Raw genomic sequence first — 24,444 nt, 5'->3', positions numbered from 1 at the left:
GTTGTGGTGAATGTTAATAGCAAACCCCAGAAACACTGTAATTTGAGGTAATAGAAACTGAAGTCGTCATTGAATAAGTAGGTTCTACCCTGTTGGGTGTCTCTGGGTCATTTAAGCAATGGAGTGTCTAGCATAGACTGGACCTTTTCCAGGTTCCATCAGTATTTGATCAGGGAGTCCTAGCAAGAATATTCTAAATGGAAAGCATGTCTTTCCACTCCGTTGGAGGCAGCATAGCATAATGTTTAAGTACTTTGGTGTAAGAAAGACCTGGGTCTGAGTCTCAGCTCTGCCTCCTGATAATTGTGTGGCCTGTCACTTAATTTCTCTAAACTTCAAATTTTCTCATTTGCAAAGTAGAAATTATAGTAATATTTAATTCCAAGAGTTGTAAAAGGATTGAATGAAATAATACACATAATGTTCTTAGTACACAGGCTCAGGAACAAAATAAGCATTCTGTAAGTATAAACTATTGTTTCCCCCATTTCTGTTACCAGGAATAATATTCTAATACAGTTAAAGATGTAATAATTATTTTAATTGGAGAATAAAGGAGATAATCAAATATATAGGGAAAGTATAGTATTCAAAGTGAACTTAAAGGGTTGATTTAGAAAGAGCAAGCATAACATTCTCTTATCCCTGACTTGTTACAATATAACTCATTACAATATCCCTGATGTTGCAATATATCATCAAAGTTGTCTTCATAAATATAGTTTAGCGAGAAGTCCTGTCATTTCCCCTCCCAGTTTGGGGGATTTAATGTGTGATATTCTCTGTCTTGTCAGTATGGTTTTCCAACTGGCATTATCTTTATCAGCATGTAATGCCACTTTAGTAATTCTTGACTGTTAGTTGGTTTTCAACTAAGCCTTTTAGAGAGTTTTATGTCATTTGTAGTCAGTTATTAAAACAGTATAGGCTTCTGGGTTCTTTGAACAGCTAGTGGTGGTACTGTCACTAAGTATTGTAGTTCATGTGGCTGTCAAAAGACAAAATTACAGCACACTTAGTTTAGAGATCTTAATTGTCTTTTATTTGCAACTCTAGAATAGGGCAACACCTCATTCTATAAAATAGAACAAGTGTTCCAATGAGCTGAGCAGAGGAGTTTGGCTTTATAAACAGAGGAGGGAGCTGAGGAAAGCAGAGACAAGGAGCAAAAAGCGGATTGGTCATTTCAGAGTTACTTTTCTTGTGAAGGGTAGAGCAGTGCAGACTTCCTTTTCATGCTGGCTGAAACTGGCCTATTTGTGGTTTTGGCCATTATCTCCTGATTTCGCAGAACGTCAGAAAAAGATCTTTGTCTTGGCTTGATAGCGTGGAACTTCATCATGAATTTGGTTTGGTCTTTGGGCCTAGTTCAGGAGCTCAGTCCAAAGCAATGGCCTCCTGGAAATTTTCTTTAACACCGCTCTTGTTATTCCTAGTCCTCATTGTTTTCTGTGGCTGTAGCTTATGACCTATAAAATCTGGTTTTAAGGTGAAAAGAGTTTTATGATTGTACAATTAAAAAATAAGTAGAACAAAGTAGTTTTTGGTACTGTGAGTGAAAGAAACATGCATTTTTATTTATAGCATTATCCAAGGACCATTTTGTGACCCCTGTCTGGCATATTAGTCTAAAATAAAATTGTGGATTAGATATTGTATATTTTGGGAGTTCTTCACCCCATCCTTTTGTAGTTTATAATGGTTCTGCCATTTCCAGCATGTTTTCTAGATTATTTTCCAGTTCTTTTCCTTGTATGTAAAGCTCTTTTTCTGGTCTAAAAATTCTTAACTGAGAAGTGCTTTTAACTGTTTTCAGACCACCACTTGGACACTATAGATATTCAGGCCAAGATAAAGCACTTCGTGGTGATTATGCTGATTTTGAATGGCATTCACATTGCTAGTATAATTAACAAAGTATAGAAGTACCACCCAAACTGAAGTGGAGAAGACACTGAGAGATGACTTTTGGTCTTAAGAGCAGTTGGCCAGAATAAAGTATAGCAGAAGGGGAAAGAAGTACCGTTTCTTCCCTTTTCTATTCAGAGGAGACATTAGACCTCTCCTTGGAAGAGATTCCCAAGTTGCCACTTCCCTCCTGTTGATTAATTTTTCTCCAATCATAGTTCTCCATCTGATGTCCAGAAAGATCTCCAAATTGTCTTTCAACCTTTTTTTCCCTTCTTTACATTAACACCATTTCTATTTGCTTGGTGTTGATTATATCTCTCTATAAGGATTTAGGAGAAAATAATCTGATTATTTAATACAAAATAAAACTATAGATTAGATACTGTATCTTTCTTTGGGAATTCTTCACCCCATTCTTTTGTGGTTTAAAACAGTTCTGTCATTTCCTACATGTTTTCTGGATTATTTTCTGGTTTCTTCCTTTTATGTAAAGCCGTGAGTTGGTGCTTTAGCAGTCTCAATATTTGCATTTTCAAAGAAAATCTTTTTTAAATGAACCCCCTGCTTCCAACTGACAGTTTTTCAAATTCTGTGACCAAAAAAATAGGATGAGGGAAGTTTTTTCTTGACTTCTTAAATCTTTGCTCTCCGTGATTAGTTCCCTAAAGTTATTTATTCTTCTGTATTTCTGAACTCGTGGATTTTCCAAAAGTTCTGTGTGCACATGTGTTAGGATTTTTTGGGTGTATGGGGATTGGCAGTAATGTTGGTGGTTGTGTTTTTACAACTCTCACTGAAAACTCCCCAGCCCTACCCTAATCTGAGCAATTCTATTAGATAGAAAAAAAAAAAATCCAGGTCTCATTTTCTCCATACGTCAGCCAAGATGGAAATTTAAGGAACTCTTAAATGGAGAGGAATAAACAGATACTTGACATACTACACTAAAAGTTTACTAAACCCTAAAATGAGACAGTTATCTGAGAATTCTTGTTTTTGCAGAAGAAACATCCCATGCTGTCAAATATAAATACTTTGGACTACCCAATGAAAATAGATACTAGGAGGCAAATTACAATCAAAATGGTTTAAAGATATAATCTTGAATATTCTTTAATCTTTCAAGTAATTACAAAACGATTCCACCAGCTTCAAAGTAAAATATTTATGTCCTTCATTCTAACTAGAACTGGTTTTGTTCCAAAGATATAGTATACATGACCATGTGATTTCTCCAGTTCTATATCTAGATGCTCACGAAACTGGCTATAATTATACAGTGTAATATTCCTTTTCATATGTAGAGAGCAAATTATTGGTAATAGAAACCCACCAATTAAAGTAATACTATATGTGTTGTACTCTTAACCTGAATGTTTGCCAGGTCTAGTCAGTGTTTAGATGTGAGTTTCCGTTATTCACAAGACCATTTAATAATATATGAACTCCTGCTGAAGTTATGTTATATATATTTTTTATCTTAATATACACCCAGTGTATTCCAGAGACACCTTGAAAACTACTTAAAATACTCAAAGACATTATATTTCTCTCTGAATCATAGCCAACCTATATAATTAGAAAGTGGTACACAGTAAGTGAACAGACTCAGTAAGTCATAAACCTGAACTAGTATTCTTCACAATTACGTATAATAGAACTAGATATTCCCTATAAGGCCTGTCATTATATAATTTGTAATTTAGACCATTATAAACTTTAAGACTTGTAAATTGTGAAAGTACTGCATGCAGTAGCAAAGCTATGGTCAGATATTACTGGCCAAGTCTTACATAGAAAATATTTTCAGGTTTTTTTAAAATAGAGGGATTATATCTTGTGTCTGCTTAATTGAAAAGGTAAGAATCAATTTAAGATATACTTCACTATTTAGCTTTATATTATTTTCAGTTTTGTCAGAAGCCATTTTTCTAGACAAATTAGAGACTTCTGATTTAAAATGGAATTGAAGATTACCTTCATTTGATCAGGAACTCAAAAGTTGGCAAAATAGCAGCATAAAATCTCTACCAGACCTCTAAGTTTCTTGTTATTGCTGTGGTCTTTCATGTGATAGGAATCTGGCTGGGATTTTTAAAATACATAATTATTATTTTAAAGGACTCGAATTATGTGAGTACTTAATACCATTTGATGTCATTAGATACACTATTAATTGTTTAATACGGAAAAAGGGGAACAAACTATACTGCAGCAGAAAGCAGTTTTATTTCTTCATTCATCTGAAGTATGAAATTTGTAATGTATTTATTTAGCTTTAAGTCATATGAAAATTGTCAGGTATTATTTTGGGGCATAGATTTCTTAGTACATGGTGTTTATTATTCACTTCAATTTTTGTAAAGCAGGTATTCTTTGTTTTTAGCAAAGCACGCTTTAGCTGTACGAATTTGCTTTTCTTTAAGCTTATGTGATTCTACTTTTCTCCCATATCTAGTTCTATACGCCAGCCTTCTCTAATGAAAACAACTTATGAGGAGTGTTTTATTACCTAACCCTACTATACCAAATGCCAGTCCTTATTCTTGGTTATCTGTCTGTGAAGGTTGTAGATGTTAACAGGTCATATTCTTTGTTTATTAAAATTAATAATAATAATTTTATTTCCTGCATGTTATTCTGGAAGATTCTATCCAGTGGAATTCAACACAAGACACACTAACACTAACAGGAAGCCCTGCTTCATGGGATATTGGAAGTTTTAAGACAATGAAATCCAGCTGTTACTTCTTAGTAACATAAAATAGAATTATTTGCCTTTGCTCTTTTGTTTTTTAAACTCTCGTTATCTTCCCCCCCACTTTCTTCCTCACAAAAAGAATCTTACAGCTGCTTTCTAAGAGTTTAGAAAACAACCTTTTCCTCCCCTTGGAGGGAATGTGTCAGGTCTAGGTCTTGGCAGCGTGTTAAAGCATTGACGTAATTAGTTTAAGACAAATTACATGTTGAAAACTAAGGGACATTTCTTACCAAGCCGTGACAATGTACTACCTTAACTCAATAATAAAAATTGCCCAAGTGACAGTGTGTCTCTGCTGAATGGCTTTTCTTACACCATCTGGTTGTCATTGTAGTTTTTGTTGTTGTTGCTTTCATTTGAAATGTGCTGATGATCTTGTTTTTATTCCGTAGCATTGAACAGATGGGTTGATTATTCTTTTCAGATATTAATAAGGCAGCGGAAAGAAGAAATATGAATACGGCTCCATCAAGACCCAGCCCCACACGAAGGTAAAGTACCCTGAAGCCGTGAGTTACCTTGGGAGAGTTGGGCTCTGGGGAGTTAAGCCCAGCTTCGTACACCAAAGGTCTTTTCTTCCCCCCAACAAGTGAAACGCTCAAGCAAACAATAAGAACATGAACCCTGTGTGAAGGGCCTTGCTGCTTTTTTTAAACATACATCAGGAGATACAGAGGAAGCTTTGTGTTTTCGGTGGCAAATCCAGCAAGTTCAGCTTGCAACATGAGTTGCAGGCAATTGGAAGAGGATAAACCTCTGTCTGTCCCCAGCTCACGTGTCATTGGGAGCCTCCAGAGCAGAAGGAGTGCCCCAGAGTCATTGGTGTATGCCATGCTGCACTGCAGTGGGCAGCAGAGATTCGACTCTTCATTCCAAATGGCTGCCGGTCCAGATGTTAACCCAGGTTTACGGAAAGTGCTGCTTGAGAGATTGCCGCTGTGCCTGTGCTGCAGATCCCCTGTTTGCTCACATACTTGGGTTATCTGTTTGAGGGGAAATAAAAGGGCAAAACACTCCAGCTCTCGAAGGTCTCCCTTTTTCTTAGCTGTCACGGAAATCGAGGGTGTTTTCCCAATGTATTCTTCCTTCCGGTGTATACAAAAGAGATAATCCTGGTGTGTACCCTCAAGATATACATTAAATTGGTCCCTTCTCTCAAAGAAGAGCTTTATTAATGATACCATTTACACCAAAAATAAAGATACTGTATTCAATTGTTCTGGCCCCATAACAGCACACAAGTGGATGCAGTTTTGTGTAGAGGGCAGACCGATATGATATATTTCATACGAATGATATATTTCATATCTGGTGTCTCTTCAAGGCCCAAATGGATTAATTGATTTTGCCTTGCCTCTAAGTAAAAAAGCCAGTTTTCCCCAGAAACATAACTAAACTACGTACCACAGTAAACTGCATTTCCTACAGTGAACTGGACAGTGCTGCATACAGTGAATCCTCATCTGTACTGGTAGCTCCACTGGTCACCTTGTGAACCCAACTAACTGAGCATTACGCATAACATACAGCTGTCCTGCTTTTGGACAAAAACACCTGTATTTTGTTACCTGCTTATATGAAAGAATGTCCACTGTGTGTTTCATGTATATACTCCTACTTGGATGTGAAGTTCTAGCTACCGGGAATAGATTACGCATGCCCACTCTGCAGTTTAAGCAGACCCTAAGGGCAAGGTAATGCATCTGGTTTCATTCAGTTGGAGTCTTTGTCCACTCTGCCTGTGCAGCAGAGTTGAATCCAATACCATAGCTACAGCTATATACCACAGCTGTCGTGTGGATTCCCTGGCCATTCGTTGGTTTCACTGCAGAAGTGGGCATGTAAATTGGTATTCTGTCTGTTCTCTCTAAGGAATGCCTGCAGCTTGCAGGTAAATACTCTGTTGGTTGATTTGTGTGTACGTGTGAGTATCCTGAAGAACATAAACAAATCCTGCAGAACTTCAGCAGTTCCGTATAATGTCTGCTTTCATTAGCCTTCATCTAACCGTGCCACAGATCTTGGGCAGTCCTATCTGTATTGCTCCTTATTGTCCCAGTACAGAATGGAATACAGGTGGATAAGAGTTGCATCTAATGGTCAGAAGTACAGGGTTCCCATTGGAATCTTTAGTTGCCAGGTGGCTTGAAAGGAGATATGGTGTGTATCCAACTTCCAAAGAGCGCTAACGTGTGTTTCCTGGTGACTTACCAGGAGTGTGGAATTTGTAACTATAAAAGACACTGACTCCACTAGTAAAATCCTACCCCTCTCTGTTGTCTCCATGATACTTGGTGATCTCTGGATAATGTCTGTGTGTTTCTGCAGGCAAAAACAACAACAAACAAGCCACGTTGCAGAATAGAGAATAGATCCTGTTTCTGTTATGGATTGAGAAGGGTATTTTATATCATCCTGTTAATGATACTTAACCAAATGCTTTTAACATTTCTAGTTGATTGTAGATATTCAACAAACATTGCAGTGTTGGGGAATGACCAACTTCCCTGGTTGAAACCCAGTAATAGCCGTTGCCAGAGCATTAAATTAAAAATATTAATTCACCCCAATCTAGAAATAGTTTTATGCTTTTTTTAAATAATAGTCCCCGCACAAACAAACGTACAGACAGCACTGGAGAGGGCCTCATAAAATGAGCTTTTAGCCAGGCACAGTGGCTCACACCTGTGATCCCAACACTTTGGGAGGACGAGGTGGGCGGATCACTTGAGCTCAGGAGTTTGACACCGGCCTGGGCAACATGGCAAAACCCCATCTCTACAAAAAAAATAGCTGGGCGTCGTGGCTCTTGCCTGTACTCCCAGCTACTGGGGAGGCATTGAAGCGGGAGAATCACTTGAGTGCAGGGAGTTGAGGCTGCAGTGAGCCGTGATCACACCACTGCACTTCAGCCTGGGCAACAGAGTGAGTCCCTGTCTCAAAAAATAAAATGAGCTCCTTACCAACTATATAAATATACAGGTCACCTTTGTATGCCTTTTAAAATATCACCTTCCTCAGAAATCAATTGTAAAATGAGGTCATTTGGTGGTGTGGATAGGGCAGTGACTTCCTGCTTTATTTACAATCAACAGGAGGGACAGCTAGGCTAATTCAAATTCCATTAACAATCCATCTTCCCCTTGGTGATATTTCCCTAGCTGGGTTCCTCAGCATGTTATTTAACATGATGAAGTTCCATACAGTCAAGTTTATTTGCTTCAGGGAAGAATGATGGTCACAGTTAGTAACCCCATCTAAAAACCGAACTAAGAGTCCCAGTTTTTTACCTTAAAAAAAAAAAAAAAGACAAATTTAATGTTGTATTCAAAATCCCAGTTTTTTACCTTAAAAAAAAAGACAGGTTTAACATTGTATTCAAAATAGCGAGCACTAACATTTTAATCATTGTCCTGATCATACTTTATCTCTTAAGATATACCAATAGGGCAGACATAAATTGCAAAGAGTAGGTGAGATGGGCAAGTAATTAATCTGGAAGGGGCAAATCATTTAACTGAGGGTGAACACTGGGTACCTCCTTCTTTGGGTGCATGCTTCCAGTCAAAGCCTTGAGATAACTCCAAATGTATCAATAGTTGACAACAACAAACTGCCTTTATTTGGCAGCCCTAATCATTTTGTGTGCCCCCAGCCACAGGGGGTGCATCATTCACAGGGGAAAAAAAACACTACCTATGGCAAATATTTCCTAAAGTTATACCTCTACATTTTTAGCGCTTTCTACATTTAATAAGAATATTGGTATAAGCATACTGGCAAGACCTTTATAACACCTTGTTTTGCTGGACTTAACGTAGGTATCTTTGGGAGTTTTACAGGATTATCACCTCTTCAGATGTTTCAGTAAACCACAGTTCTGCTGGCTTTGCTCTCTATTCAGTAATATGCCTCCCTGATGACTCCAGCTGTCGGTGTATAATTCTGACAATATTGGCCCAGCCAAGCACAGAACTCTGCATGAGGAATCTCTGCTCTGGATCACATTTCAGCCTGAATTCTTATCATCTAACTCTTGAGGGCCACTTCATTGAACTCCTGTGAGTACCTTGCATAGTTACCATGCAAGTTGTCAAGCATCGATACTAAGCATTAGTCCTTCTTCAAAGACAGGATCATGATTCCAGTTGTGCCTTAGATATCTCAGTTACCATCTTCAGCTCAACACCTTGACAGTCCAGATCTTGTAGCATATCTTTATGCAGATGTGGCCTCTAGGTACAAGAAGTAAGACTGTACTTCTGAATGACTTAAAGAAGAACAAATAGAATTAACTTGTCTGCATCCAACGCTCTGCAGAGGATTTTTCCCCATATATTTGTGAAAGATGTTAAACCTGGTATCTCTTTGGTGAAAGTCATTGGGTATCGGCTCATCAGAAATAACCTGGCTGTAGACAAGTTTCTTATATGACCTGAAATGCTTTCTGCTTATCCACAGGGCCTTAATGCCTTTGATTATTGCTTGCTCCTTGGGTGTGAGACAGCCCTTGCTCTAGGTGGGCCACAAAGAAATTGCAGGTTGTGATTACCTCTGCAGTAACACTTGAAGAAGTCATCAGTTCTCAGCAACTGCCACCTCTACCAATAAGAAAGTTCTGTTTGTGCTGGAGAAGGTTGTCAGTGCTTCCTAAGGAAAAGCATGGACATGTGTAAAATTTGGGTCCGTGAGGTGTGATATCTCATTGCACGTCCATATCCTACCTCCACCTAATGGCAATATTCTGGACAAGTCTGTTGTCTCCATTTCTAACAGTAGCATGAAGCCCTCCTGGTGGAGGATCAACATCATACAGCAGCCAGCCATTTAGATGATGATATTTGTGGACAGTATATCTGTGACAGAAGTTTGAAGAGCTAATGAAGGATTTTTCAGGGTCAGAAAGAGGCTGGCCGTCCCAAGGAAGACATTCCAGTGAACAGAAAGGAAGAAAGGAGATGCTGACCTTTGCAGAAAAGAAAGAAAAAGACAGGGGTCTTCGTCCCTGACCGTCTGTAGAACCAAAGCCAAAGAAAACCATCCTGGATGTGAAGTCTCTTGCCAAAGAGGAATTCAAAGTCCATCACAGTTTTCCAAGATGATCATCTATCAGTTCTTACTCTGTAGGCTGTCACATGCCTGGTGCTCTGCACACCCCTTTAGTCCTCAGGAAGAGACACATTCTACCAGAAGCTCATCACTTGCCACCAGAGCCATTGTTTTCCCCTTCACCCCTTTCGCCCTTACGTCTCAAATGTTTCCCAGCAGTGTGACTATATTCCTCTCAAGGCAAAGAGTATGTGCCTTTTTCCCCCTCCTGAATAGATGAGGAATTTACAGCAGAATTTTAGTTGTGTTTGCCACCTGCCTTCAGTTTGTGGACTCCAGTGCTGAAATTTAACCACTGTTCAGTTTCTTTTTATCCTCTAGTGATGTAGTACCTGAGGGTATGCTGCATTTGGTTCCTTTAGTAAAACACCTCTGGTGCTGTGGGATGATACTGTTAACCTTATTATGCTCCAGAAACCTGATTCTAACCCACTTATCATCTGAGGTCCAGCATCTCCCACAGGAAGCTTTGTCTTCTTGCACTTTGATTCGTGCATACTACTGCCCTTTTGTTAGCTGTAGTCTTGTTTTGAAAAATATGTTGGGGCCAGCAGCAGGAGCCCTTTTGTTCTGAGGAGTTCTTTGTTTGGGTCCTAAAGCAACCCTAAAGGGTTTTTTGTTTTGTTTTCGTCTCCAGAAGAACAGCAGTGTACCATAGTGTTTATCTTTTGGAGAAAGGAAAAAAGGCTTTGCCTTTCCTTTTGAGAAAATTATTATCTTCTTTGTCCCTACTTCCACCATGCCTTTGGTTCTTTTTCCTTTTGTGAATATCACCTCTTCTACATTTTTACCCTGAAGGCACTTGAGAGGGAATTAGTAGTTTTGTTGCACATGGACTTCAAATTATTTGAGGGAAAGGGTGGGGCTTGCCCTCTCAGACTGGAAGATTGAACCCAGACTTTGCGAATCTAGAGTTTTAGTCAACTTGCAGGGATGGACTTTGACAGGTAAGTAAGGTTTTTCAATGGATTCAGAAGAATGAGGACCAAACATAGCACTTATAATACTCCGAAGGTGGTAAATAACATGCTATGACATGCCCCACCCCCATTTCCACCAGCCCAAGGCTTTGTGTGTGGTCTGTGGTCTGTCAGGATCATGATATCTCAGCCCCGATTGCCAAGAACACTTGAAATTGGATTCCACCTCTAATGACTACTTCTAACTGCTCCCCAAGGCAGGTTTATCTGCCGATCATTAATCCAAAAATACTTTGCAGTTGTCCTTTCTCTTTGGATCTTGAGTGTTTGCCTACATTACACGCTACATCAGATGTTGCATGTTAGGAAGATTATATGATGTAATAAGGAAAGTTGAAGTAAGAATCTTGGTTAGTCTTTACTTTATTCTAATAAGAAAAATAATGCTTAGCTATTCTCATTTAAAGTCCCTGGTCTATGATATGTTTGCTCTCACAAGTCAGGAATGCTGGTGAACCTTAGAATATATAACAAATATTTTTCATGGAAGCAAAATTGGCATTTAAATTGTTTTTGCTGTGCCCGTGTAGCTGAGGTGAGGTTTTCCACAAGCTGATGACATCATGATGAATACCTAATGTGTGTAACCATGGTAGATGACAAAAGTATGAGCAAAACATGCTGCCTGCTCTTGAGAGGCTTACAGTTTAGTAGAATAATTCAATTCATTAAACATTTACTGAACTCCTATGCTGTATCCTAGAGCTACAAAGCCTTCAAGAGAACTTCTTATTTGGTAGGGAAGCCACGTAAACAAATAATTACAGAACAGTGTGGTAAGTGCGGTTATAGAAGTTTGTACTGGAGCAAGATTCATTCACCATATGTATAGAGCATCTGTCGTATAACAGACATTGTTCTACTTAGTGGGTTTGTAGTGCAGAATCAAAGTGACATAGTTCTTGTCCTTGTGGCGCTTGTAGTCTAGTAGGGCAGACAGACATTAAATAAATATGTAATGTCAATTTGTGATAAATGACAAAAGTGAAAACAAAGTGCTATGAGAGAATTTTAGGGGCAGAAGGTAAACTTTGATTGAATCTAACAATCAGGGAGTAGGGTATATTTATATGCTGAGACCTGGAAAATGAGTATAGATCTCTTCCTGCTACTCACGTAAAGGGATCAGGAAAGACGTTGGCTAGTCAGAGCTGAAAGGCCGGTGTGGCAAAGAGTGGTGAACTAGGGAGAGGGTGTGACAGGGTTAGAGAAGACAGGAGCCAAGATTATACAGGACCTTCATGGCATTGGTAGAGGTTGTAGATTGAGTTCTAAATACTGTGGGAGCCTGGCATAGTGGCACACATCTGTAGTTCCAGCTACTTGGTAGGCTGAGGCAGGAGGATCACTTGAGCCCAGGAGTTCAAGGCTGTAGTGTTCCGTGATCCCACCTGTGAATAGCCACTGCACTCCAGCCTGGGCAGCATAGGTGAGATCTCATCCGTATAAAAATAAATACATACTGTGGGAAACCAGTGAAGGGCTTTACATACGTAAAAGATCACTGTAGAGTGATCTTTCTGGAGAAAGATTTGGAAAGAGGCAAAAACAGAAATGAGGAGACTGCTTTAGAAGGCTCTTGCTGTGGTTTGAGGGTGAGATGATTATGCGCTGGCCTTCAGTTTTGCCAAAGAAGGTAAAGGAAAGTGGGCAGAACTGAGAGAATGGAGAAAATTTGGAAATGTGGTTGGAAGGGAGGATGAGGCTTTAAGGGAAAGATGACATCCAGTTTCGTGGCTTGAGTAACTGAGTAGTTGGATGTGCCATTTACTGAGATGGGAAGGACTGGAGGAGGAGCATGGTTGTTGGGGAAGATCAAGAGTTCAGGGCAGGTTTTACGGAGAAGGTAATCCTTAAAGCGGGTCAGACATAAGACATTGTTGTAAAAAGGTAAATGCCAGATCAAGATGAGTAATACAGATAGAAAGTGCCCTGAGCTGAGCAGAAGAGATCAGCAGTTAGGAAGGGTAGGGAAGGTTTCTTGGAAGACATGGGACACGAACTTGCCTGTGTGGATTGGATGGTACTTGGATTAGTGCAGGAAAAATATTCCAAGTATAGAAATCAAATAAATAAAAATATTGAGATAGATTATATCTTGTGAGTTATAAGAATTAAGTAGAACTGAGGAGGCTGAATTAGAAATGAGAGGGAGATAATAGCTGTCAGATGTATTAGGCTTTCTAACATAGAAGTTGGCATTTTCGGATAGTTAGTGTATTTATGTGTTGAATGAATTGAAAGCAAGTAGGCTGATTTTTAATTTTGTGTTTTGGAAACCTGTTGGTGTCAGAATAGAAATAAGGGCTTGGATTGGACTTACAAATCCAATGGGAATGGAAAGAAAAAGTGAATGGGACACAAGTGACTTTATTGGGATGGGGGAAGAAAAAGCATAGTTAATATTCAAGAACTTAAAACTTGATAAGTAGGAAGATGATTTTGTCAGAAGTGGAAAAGTGGGGAATGGGACTGATGGGGTTGGGGTAAGAAGTTTTTAATTTTAAATATGTTGAAGAGGAGTTTCCAGTGGGTTGAAACGTCTCATGAAGAACATTGAGTCAGAGCAGACAAAGCATATCTGTGACTTCACTGTTCAGGTTGTTTTTTTGTTTTGTTTTCTGTTTTTTTTTTTTTTTTTTAAACCATCTTGAGCAAAAAGGAATCAGGTTCTATGTAAACCCTCAGATTGAGAGATACCAATACTCAATAGCCCTGACAAAACAGAGAAACAGATTGTTCTTGGTCCTTTACTGTATGTATCTTATAGTAATTTTTTCCCCTTAATTTTATTATCCTGCCAAGATACTTCAAGTGCATTTTCCGTACTTTAAGGACAGTTCCTTTGATCAATTTTATAAGATTGTGCCATTCGCTCTTTTTTTCTTCATGAGTCTTGCCTCCTTACTCTGTCACTCCAACTTTTTACCCCTTGTAAAGTCTCTTTCAAGCAAGTCTGGTGGAAAGACACTTTCACTTTGAAAGCCTGATGAATACTGTTATCCAGTCAAAACCCTCAGTTTTTGGTCATGCATTCTTTTGATGTCCTAATCTTTTGAGATTGTGGAACCTCTAGACTATTTGCTGACCAGATGGATGACTGGCCTTAAATGTTGAGTCATGTTCTGTTTGGCTGCCCTGTTTTAGAGAAGAATGCTTGGAGGGTGGGGGTTTTCTCATATGAAGAGCTGATGGGTTGGCTACTTTCAATTTCTTTGTCTTAGCATTTTCTTGCTACCTCCCACAGGGATCCATATGGCTTTGGAGACAGTCGAGATTCAAGGCGTGATCGATCCCCAATTCGAGGAAGTCCAAGGAGAGAGCCCAGGGATGGCAGAAATGGCCGGGATGCCCGGGACAGCAGAGACATTCGAGACCCCCGAGACTTGCGGGACCACAGACATAGTAGAGATTTGCGGGATCACAGAGACAGCAGGAGTGTGCGTGACGTTCGGGACGTGAGGGATCTTAGAGACTTTCGTGATCTAAGAGACTCTAGGGATTTTCGAGATCAGCGAGACCCCATGTACGACAGATACAGAGACATGAGAGACTCCCGAGATCCTATGTACAGGTACATACGTAGTTACTCTGCTTGTTTTTTCCTGAGTTCTTTTTATGTATGTTCTGCTAAACTAATTGAAAGCTCTGTAAGAGCAGTAATTTTATCAGCCTTTTATTTCTAGTGACTGTCAAGTGGTAGATGTGCTCTGCTGCTCAATAAATTTTGCTGAATGTATGAATGATTTTCAACATTTTTAACAGAAAATAACAGTGTTGGAAAGGTATGGAGAAATTGAAACTCTCAGAAATTGTAGGTAGGAATGCAAATTGGTATAGCCACTATGGAAAACAGTTTGGCAGTTCCTTAAAAAGTTAAACATAGAATTACCATATGATCTATCAGTTCCGCTCCTGAGTATACACTCAAAACAATTGAAAAGAGGAGCTCAGATAGTTGTACATGAATATGCATAGCAGTACTATTCACAATAACCAAAAGGTAAAAACATTCCAGATGTCTATCAGCAGATTAATGGATTTTTTTTTTTCTTTGAGACAAGGTCTCATTCTGTTTCCCAGGCTGGAGTGCAGTGGCATGATCACAGCTCACTGCAGCCTTGACCTCCCAGGCTTAAGTACTTCTCCCACCTCAGCCTCTCAAGTAGCTGGGACTACAGGCATATGCTGCCACACCTGGCTAATTTTTTTGTATAGACGTGGAGTCTCACTGTGTTGCCCAGGCTGGTCTTGAACTCCTGAGCTCAAGGTATCCCTCCCGCCTTGGCTTCCTAAAGTGCTGAGATTACAGGTGTAAGCCACTGTGTGGATTTGTTTTTAAGTGGTGTATTCATGTAATGTGGTATCATTCAGCCATAAAATGAAATGAAATTCTGATCTGTGGTACAGCATGAAGGACGTTGAAAACATTATGCTAAGTGAAATAAGCCAGACATAAGACAAATATTGTATGATTTCACTTTATGTGAAATATCAAGAATAGGCAAATTTATAGAGACAGAAAATAGATTAAAGATTACCAGTGGCTGGGGAGAGGGGAGTTATTATTTCACGAATACAGAATTTATGTTTGAGGTGATGAAAAATTTTAGATAATGGTGATGGTTGCACAGCATTGTGAATATAATGCCACTGAATTGTATACTTAAAAATTGTTAGGCCAGGCGCAGTGGCTCACGCCTGTAATCCCAGCACTTTGGGAGGCCGAGGTGGGCGGATTGGATTGCCTGAGCTCAGGAGTTCAAGACCAACCTAGGCAACATGGCAAAACTCCATCTCTACTAAAAAAAAAAATAATAAAAATAATAAAAATTGTTAAAATGGCAAATTATTGTTATATGCGTTTAGATATAATTTTAAAAAGCACAAGGGAGGGACGAGGGACATGTAATGTTTCCTCAAAACTAATATCAATAATTCCTGCCAGTTATTTTGCATTTAATATATGCCAAAGACCATGCTAAGTGCTTTCTGTACATCATCTCCGTGAGACAGGTTAACTCTATCACAGCCACAGAGCTGATAATGCAGTGAGTCCCAGATATAAACCTCATTTGTCTAATCCCAGAGAATTCTCTAGGTGATTTTTTTCAGGATAAGACACAGTTTTATCTTTATGAAAATTTCCTTAACTTTTCAGGAGAGAAGGCTCTTATGACCGATACCTACGAATGGATGACTATTGCAGGAGAAAGGATGACTCTTATTTTGACCGTTACAGAGATAGCTTTGATGGACGGGGCCCTCCAGGCCCAGAAAGTCAGTCTCGTGCAAAAGGTAAAGTAGCTGAAACAGTCTATCCCTATTATTGATAGAACACTTTACAAAAGAGAGAGGAAACTAATAACCAGTACCCCATCTGAAAAAGGGCTAGTGCCTTGGCCAAGCAGTGTATAAAAAGAAGAAATATAAGTAGCTTATTAGTGGGTAAAGAGCATTTGCCTTGAAAATGATTTTTAAGATGCAAATTAGTACCATCTTCTGGTTTAGTCATCCAACAAGAAGAAATAAATATGAAATTCCAGCAATAAGAAATGAACAAAATGCTGGTCACTGTGGCTACCACCTGTAATCCTAGCACTTTGGAAGGCCAAGGCCGGCAGATCACTTGAGCCCAGGAGTTCAAGACCAGCTTAAGCAACGTGATAAAACCCCATCTCTACAAAAAAAATACAAAAATTGTCTGGGTGCAGTGGTGCACACCTGTAGTCCTAGCTACTCGGGGGGCTGAGGCAGGAGGATCGCTGGAGCCTAGGATGTTGAGGTCTCAGCAAGCCGTGATTGTGCCACTGCACTCCAGCCTGGGTGACAGAGTGAGACCCTGTCTCAAAAAAAAAAAGAGAAAAATGAACAAAAGATTGGAGCTGAAGACATTAAGTGCTTGTTTTTTGCCTACTGACCAAGTAACTATGACTGACTATCTGCATTATCTAGGCAAAATAGGTTTTTGGTTTTTTTTATAACTTTTACCTAACAGCATCTCTTTTTTAGATGAAGACAAATATGTCTTTTTAAAGCCTGGTTTTTCTCAATACATCTTTAAAGGTTCTTAAATTATTTCATACCTGGCCAAGTTGAAATCTTTAAGAATCTCATTTTTAATTTTAATTTTTTAATTTTAAACTTTACTACTTGATTTTTTCTTTTAAAAAAAGAACTTTAAAATTTTTAATTTTAAACTTTACTACTTGATTTTTTTCCTCCAAAAAAAGCAAAAATGCAGATTAGAATAATACTGAATAATATTCTTATCTGTCAAGTTGGCAAGACTTAAAAAGAATGACAGTACTCACTGTTGACTAAGGTGTGGAGAAATAGGCACTAGATGATCTACCTCTGTGGAGGTATAAATTAGTATCAGCCTTCTCAGGGAACAGCTTGGCAGTAAGTATCAGATGCAGCATTAAAATGGCCACGTCCTTTAATCCAGCATTACATTTTGGTTAATTTATAATAGTAAAAAATATTAATACTGGCTGTTTTTAGGAGATAGACCAGAGGATTGATTCAGAGTATTATGACCTTTGCCTACAAGTAGCTCAGGATTTAAAATGAGGGTCCAGTCCTTATTTCAGTTTACCCTGGTGGTGTTTTGCAGAGCGTTTGAAACGTGAGGAACGGCGTAGAGAAGAGCTTTATCGTCAATATTTTGAGGAAATCCAGAGACGCTTTGATGCCGAAAGGCCCGTTGATTGTTCTGTGATTGTGGTCAACAAACAGACAAAGTAAGAACCGTTCCTTAGATATTTCTCCCCAGTAAGGAGAAGAGTCAGAGAAATTCAGGCTCCTGTTTAGCACCTCTATCCACTGAATCTGAGCTGTGTATTCTTGCATTGCTGTGCTCTGTTAGCCAGGGTTCTTTCAGTTATAGGTGACAGAAAACTCAATTCAAATTGAGCCCAAAAGGGACATTTTTCATTTAAGCGGAAAGTAACTGGGAAGTTGAGGCACAGCCACATCCAGGATCAAACCATGTGATCAAAATTGGTCTCTGTGTTAGTCTCTAAGCACTGTTTTCCTCAGATTTGCCTTTGTTCTCAGGCAGGTTTTGTACTCGAAGAGGCAGAATGGCACTGGCCCTAAACGTGTGTCTTCTTAGCTTAGCAAGCCAAGTGGAAAGAGAGCTTCTCTTTCCCAGTGTTTCCACCTGAAGTTCTGCAGTTCTTCTTAGATTGACCTGACTCACTTTCCCATCCCTGAGCCTGTCACTTTGGCAGGGGTGCTGGATGTTCTGATTGGCCAGGGCTAAGTCATGTTCCCATCCCAAGAGCTAGAGGTGGGATTAGCCCTGTGGAACCATGCAGACTGAGAGTGGAAGAGGGTGTAGGCGCTGGTCAAGCAGAGTAGTATATAATCCCTTCATGGGACAACCCAAATGCCCAATACTTTGGGAGACACGCCTCTGCATTTGTCAGCCAAGAACCAAGTCTTTGTGAAGTACCATGGCCTTGCAGAACTGTTACATGACCATGTTACCAAGCTAGGGCTCATAGCATTGTTTCACTGCATCCCTGTTTTACATTTTCTCCTTGAAGAGGCAGAGCAGAGAAGCAGAAAGGAGTATAGCAGCTTGCAGGCTTGGCAGTAGCTATGTTCCCTTTCCCTAGGTGGTACTAAGTAAATAACTTCATGTATTTTCTAGCAGTTTGGGGTTAAAGAGCTAATTTCAAGGCAGTGACTAGGGAAATAGGTGTTGAGACACCAAGCAGTAGGCAGAGTTCACAGGCTCTTGGCTGTCTTGTTCAGTGATAGATGCTGCTTTTAACTCTAGAGAGCTTTTTTTGGACACATGATAATAGCTGTTATTTTCTGAGCACCTACTTTATGTACTACCCCATACTAGGTGCCTTACATAAATTATTTTTAATCTTCACAGTAATCATATAAAATGAGCATTCAGCAAATCTTTTATATGTATGGTGGATGGCGGGTATTGGGGCTGTATAGCCTCATTCCACTGGTGGAGCTTACACCCAATGGGACAGGTGACAAAAGCATACAGGTGATGAGTCCTATGAGAAGAGAATGTCAGAGATCTAATTTAGATTGGAGGGAAGGTCAAAAAAATGACGTATGAACTGAGCCATGTTACTCCTGTTTTATTAGTAAAGAAACTGATGTTTGTAAGAGGTAAATGGACTTGCTTAAGCTTCACAACTTTGCAAATAAATTTTAAGGGCTGGGATCCAAACCCGTGTTTCTAGCGTTAAACCCATGATCTTCCCACTGTGTTGTGCAGCCTACCCAAAAAGAGATAAGTGCCACAAGTCTTAGGGAGCAGGATGGTCTTAAGGAAGGACCACAGGGCTAGGGAATTAAGAGAAAGACCTGGGTATCATAGTGTGCTACTGGCAACTTCTGACGTGATCTCAAGCAAGTCACAACCGTTCTGAGCCAGGGTAGAGAGAGAGTATTGGTCTAGATCCTTGGATCCTGAATACGGTACTGGGGTAGACTAAGGTTTGAGTTCTCGGTAGGAACACACACAACTGGCTTGAGACACAACGATGCAGATTTGGAGTTGGTCGCTCACCTGGATCTTATTTATTTTTACAGAGACTATGCTGAGTCTGTGGGGCGGAAGGTGCGAGACCTGGGCATGGTAGTGGACTTGATCTTCCTTAACACAGAAGTGTCACTGTCACAAGCCTTGGAGGATGTTAGCAGGGGAGGTTCTCCTTTTGCTATTGTCATCACCCAGCAACACCAGATTCACCGCTCCTGCACAGTCAACATCATGTTTGGAACCCCGCAAGGTACAGAGTCAGAATACCAGAGGTAGTCACTAGTCCATTATTAGTCCTTTATGCCTTACTCAGAAGAAGCAGGTTTTGGGCAAATGACTCTTATATCTCAGTTCATATATGGTAGGGCCCCTCTCTTAAGTACCATGGAAGAGTCTTGCTTAGTCACTTACTTATCTGATAGTTTCTTAGTGGGTCTCTGTCACACTATACTTAGCCACTAGGTATATACAGTGGTGTGCTGGCACACGTTTAACAACAAGTTCCAGTGTGGGGGGAGGGCGTTTATAGCATTTGCTGATCTCCATGGTGTAAATACTCCCACCATGTTTCAGTTCAAGCCACCAACCTGAAGTCACTGAAGGGAGAGTTGGAAAGAAATGTACACAGTTGGCTCTTGCCACTGAGATCTGGCTGCAGCACACCTCTGCCATGTACTCCACTGAATGCGACAAAATCCTTGCTTCTGCCAGCTTTCTAATGGAGGACAGAGAATATAACAGGCATTTAGGGTCCTTTTTGTAAGTGTGCTGGAGAAGTAACCAGAGGGGCTATGAGAAGTAACCAGAGGGGCTAAGAGGCCCTGACCCTGTAGAGGCCCAGGCCCAGTTCTCAAAGTCCTCCTCAGAAGTAGCTTTTCATGCATTGAGCCCAGAGGATTAAGAGTCCGCCAGCTGATACCCTGCTCCTCACTCTTACAGCGCAGACTTAACCCTTTTCCCACTATACTCAGGATCTCTCTTTGCCTCACCCATTACCCCCATAACCATACAATTACATAAGGATCTCCAGTGGGTCATTTGTCTGAGGAATAGTCCTCAAGATGTGTGAGGACAAAAGTTCTAAGGAGTCCTCTCATTACCCAGTAAACCATGTTGCCCATGGGTGAGGAGAGGAGGTTATTTAGGGTCACAATTTGATCTTAATCCATGACTTTTGAACTGATGAATTAAAAAATGGTAGGCCAGCTCTGTCCTGAGGAGCGCAGTGGAGAGCCCTGCTTTCCAGAGGGGCCTGTTGGCCTCCTGCTGCTGGTCTAGAGGCTGTTGGGCCTGCCTCCCGTGGCTGTTCCCCACGTGGTCTGTTTGAATCTGCGGGAGGATGTCATGTTTCTTTGGTTTTTACTACAAGTCTGTGATCTAGGAATTCCCCCAAAGAACCAGCTGTATATAAAGGTGCATTTCCCCACCAAAAGTGTTCATTCACTTCCCTTCCTGGCCTTCATCTCTCCCCCCACACCACCCCACTCTCAATCTCAAGGCTTTTTGTCACCAAAATGATTTTCTTGCTGGTATGAGGTTAGGAAAGACTTGACAGAGTGCAGCAGGTGGGCACTTAAATATGTCATGGAAGAAAATAACTCATGTCATTTCCTCCTACAGAGCATCGCAACATGCCCCAAGCAGATGCCATGGTGCTGGTGGCCAGAAATTATGAGCGTTACAAGAATGAGTGCCGGGAGAAGGAACGTGAGGAGATTGCCAGACAGGCGGCCAAGATGGCCGATGAAGCCATCCTGCAGGAAAGAGAGAGAGGAGGCCCTGAGGAGGGGGTGCGTGGGGGCCACCCTCCAGCCATCCAGAGCCTCATCAACCTGCTGGCAGACAACAGGTACCTCACTGCTGAAGAGACTGACAAGATCATCAACTACCTGCGAGAACGGAAGGAGCGGCTGATGAGGAGCAGCACCGACTCTCTGCCTGGTGAGCTACGTGGCAGGGCCGAGGTGAAGTTCTGACTCTGCATTTCTCTAATCCCCAGGCTCTGTTGGGAGGGTGTCAGGCCCAGGGCTCTTTGGAGTGGGTAAGGGAAATAAGTCCATCCCTTGGGTTCTCCTGTGGGCCACCCATGATGATATAATGTTAATAATAACTTTATATTTGGGTACTGAATGCTGATCCCTATAGTTAATGTGGTGGATTGACTAGTATTGCTGGCTCCGTGGTAGCCAGGATGGATGCCCTTTTGTTTTTTAGCAGTTCTCTAGGGGAACTAGCCTATTGTTTTCTGTAAACAGCACATATCATGAAGCGGCCTCTTTGGGAAATTGATATTATCGTCTGTGTACTGTATGATTGATGTGACTCAGTGATTGTTGTTCTTCCTTTGGCTGCTAGGCCTCCTGCCCTTGGGGGGTACTTTGAACCAGATACCTCCCTCTTCTGTCTTCCAGGCCCGATTTCCCGCCAACCACTCGGGGCGACCTCGGGTGCCTCGCTGAAGACACAGCCAAGCTCCCAACCGCTCCAGAGCGGCCAAGTGCTCCCCTCTGCTACACCCACTCCATCTGCACCCCCCACCTCCCAGCAAGAGCTTCAGGCCAAAATCCTCAGCCTCTTCAATAGTGGCACAGTGACGGCCAATAGCAGCTCTGCATCCCCCTCGGTTGCTGCCGGAAACACCCCAAACCAGAATTTTTCCACAGCAGCAAACAGCCAGCCTCAACAAAGATCACAGGCCTCTGGCAATCAGCCTCCAAGCATTTTGGGACAGGGAGGATCTGCTCAGAACATGGGCCCCAGACCGGGGGCTCCTTCCCAAGGGCTTTTTGGCCAGCCTTCCAGTCGCCTGGCACCTGCTAGCAACATGACTAGCCAGAGGCCTGTGTCTTCCACAGGTATCAACTTTGACAATCCAAGTGTACAGAAGGCTCTGGATACCCTGATCCAGAGTGGCCCTGCTCTCTCCCACCTGGTTAGCCAGACCACAGCACAGATGGGGCAGCCACAGGCCCCCATGGGATCTTACCAGAGGCATTACTGAAGCTAAATCTTTCAACTCTCCCCAGTCCCCTCATCCCCTGGCCTCCTCCCACTTACTTGTTCTAAATAGAGCTGTTTGGAGGATGTTCTCTGCGCTCCCAGGCCGGCATCGAGTGTCATCAGTTTCTACCACCTGCTCTCTCTTCTGCCCAAGGCTGTGTTGCTTATTCCTTACAAAGTTTATACTGCATTTGGGGCTGTATCTTTTTTTGTTTTTTGTTTTTTTTTTCGTAGAAAATAAATATCTCTGGGGGCAGTACAGGTGTCTGGGCTTATATTTGATGGGGTTTCTCCGGTCCCTGTTTCTACTGGATTTGGAGCCAGGCCCAGCTAGCCAAGTTTGGAATGGCATTTGTCATGTCAGTAGCCACCACCTTTGTTCATTGTGAACCTACCAAGGCTTTCCAGCTTCATACACATTGACCAGAGCTCAAGCTCCTGCCTGCAACTCCTACCTAGAGTTGAAGAAAAGCAAACTGGCCTTGGCAGGCACCGTGTCATCATACCCTCACCCCATATGTTTGGGGTCTGCTTGAGGATTCATAAATCAGCCACTCTGGATTGTTGAGGAATGGCCATGGCAGCCACAGAAAAAAGAATTTTTCTCTCTGAGCCAAGGTTGTTTTTTGTTTTTTTCTCTTTTCTTTTTTGTTTTCATTTCATTGGAAGATCTCCAATGGACTGAACAGCTCCAGTCAGCAGCAGTTACCACAAACTGTGAATCTGGGCCCCACCACTCTTCCCCGTTAACCAGTTCTGTCAGCATCCCCCTCTCCAGCAGCACTTCCATGAAGTCGGTTCTGAGACTCGCCGTGAACACCCGTTTCTTCAGTGATTTGTTTTGGGCTTTTGGCTCAAAACCCCAGGCTCTTGTTTTTGTCTAGACTTATTTTGTTTCCTGAGCAGCAGGAGGTAGGGACCACTTTGATGTCAGACTTCTGGTAGCTGGACATGTTCTCGAGATGGGTGGCTGTTCACGACTTTTGTACCAGAGTGAAATTGTTAGAGGGAGGGTTTCTGGCTGTGGTTCTAAATGGAGCCCCAGGAAGCTGCCCTCTCCCCAGGGTTTGTGCTCAGTAGAGCCCTGTGGATCACAGTCTTGAGGTCCTCTAGCAGGGGTGAGGGAGAGCAGCGACTTCAGCTGAGTCCCTGCCAGTGGTTAAGCAAACAATGGTTTCAAAATTCAAGGTCCCCAAATGGCAGCATTTTATGTTCTGACCTGTTTGTGTTATATAGTGGTTTTTTTTTTCCTCTTTGGAATTCTTGTGTTGTTAATACAATGAAATGATTACTTTTTAATTAAAATGAAAAAAGTAAAAGCTTTGTTCATCTTTCTTGGGTGTGAATATGCTCTTTGCAGGATGCTTTCCCCAAGTCAGAGGTGAGGGCTCCTGTCTTGAGGACTCTGGTCTGCCCCCTTTTGTCCTCAGCATATGATCCAGCCTCAAACCTCTTTGAACCCTGCCTTCTCTTCATAGGTAGCTCACCTAGTTAGAGGCTTTAATAACAGTTCAGAGCAAAGGCCTGTTGGCTAATTATAGTGCTGTGTTCAACATCCTGCTTCTGATAGACATTCATTGTGTCAGCAGCCTTGTCCTCTTATTCTAGGAAAGGAAAACAGGATGTGAGGAGGCCATTTGTGGTTAGTGGCCATTGGTAGGGGGGCACTTCCTGTTTTCATTTTGTCTCAGTTGCCACCCTCTGTTCTACCCATTGTGCAGGGAGTTGGCAGAATTCATAAAACCTGAAGGAGCCTTGAAGAGCATTTAATAACTTGGGGTGGGTGTGGTGAAGTGGGTGGCATAGGCCTCCAGTGAGTTAGGGACCAACGTGCCAAGAGTGCTGAGCCTCACCAGTAAGTGCTCACTGCCTCCTGGGGGTATCAGTGCAGCCTGACACCTACACTTAGAAAGTGCTCACTACCTCCTAGAAGATGCCAGTGCAGCCTGACACCTAGTAAGTGCCTGCCAGTCTCTTAGGAGATGATAGTGCTGCTCTCCAGGCCAGGGCCCTGGAGCTATCGGTGGATAAATTAGATCACCAGACCTGGGCCATTAGCCCATCTCTTCTGTCGGTGGTCAGTGTTTCTGATTTAAGAGTGTGGGGTCCTCCTGGAGGGCCCCCTGGAGTGTCCAAACAGCACATCTCAGGCCATG

At 41.5% G+C, this 24,444-nt stretch overlaps 1 protein-coding gene across 3 annotated transcripts in view; it reads left to right on the top strand.

Moving 5' to 3' along the window:
* The window catches only part of NCOA5 (nuclear receptor coactivator 5), a 29,065-nt gene extending 5,458 nt beyond the window's left edge, over positions 1-23,607 (top strand). Inside the window, exons 2-8 of one of the 3 annotated variants that reach the window (XM_031004941.2) lie at positions 5,097-5,163; positions 14,009-14,335; positions 15,923-16,059; positions 17,381-17,507; positions 19,339-19,538; positions 20,909-21,252; positions 21,700-23,607. In XM_031004941.2, the coding sequence (XP_030860801.1) occupies positions 5,126-5,163; positions 14,009-14,335; positions 15,923-16,059; positions 17,381-17,507; positions 19,339-19,538; positions 20,909-21,252; positions 21,700-21,747 (1,221 nt within the window). In that variant the 5' untranslated portion in view covers positions 5,097-5,125 and the 3' untranslated portion in view covers positions 21,748-23,607. The remainder of the gene's footprint in view (positions 1-5,096; positions 5,164-14,008; positions 14,336-15,922; positions 16,060-17,380; positions 17,508-19,338; positions 19,539-20,908; positions 21,253-21,699) is intronic. The other 2 variants (XM_004062293.4, XM_063702101.1) reach the window with 2 other exon arrangements.
* The last annotated feature ends 837 nt before the right edge of the window (positions 23,608-24,444 follow it).

The sequence above is a fragment of the Gorilla gorilla genome, chromosome 21, assembly GCF_029281585.2.
Source record: "Gorilla gorilla gorilla isolate KB3781 chromosome 21, NHGRI_mGorGor1-v2.1_pri, whole genome shotgun sequence".
In the NCBI taxonomy this organism is placed as follows: Eukaryota; Metazoa; Chordata; class Mammalia; order Primates; family Hominidae; genus Gorilla; species Gorilla gorilla.
Note: the sequence above shows the minus strand (reverse complement) of the source record. Positions and strands in the feature narration are given on the sequence as shown.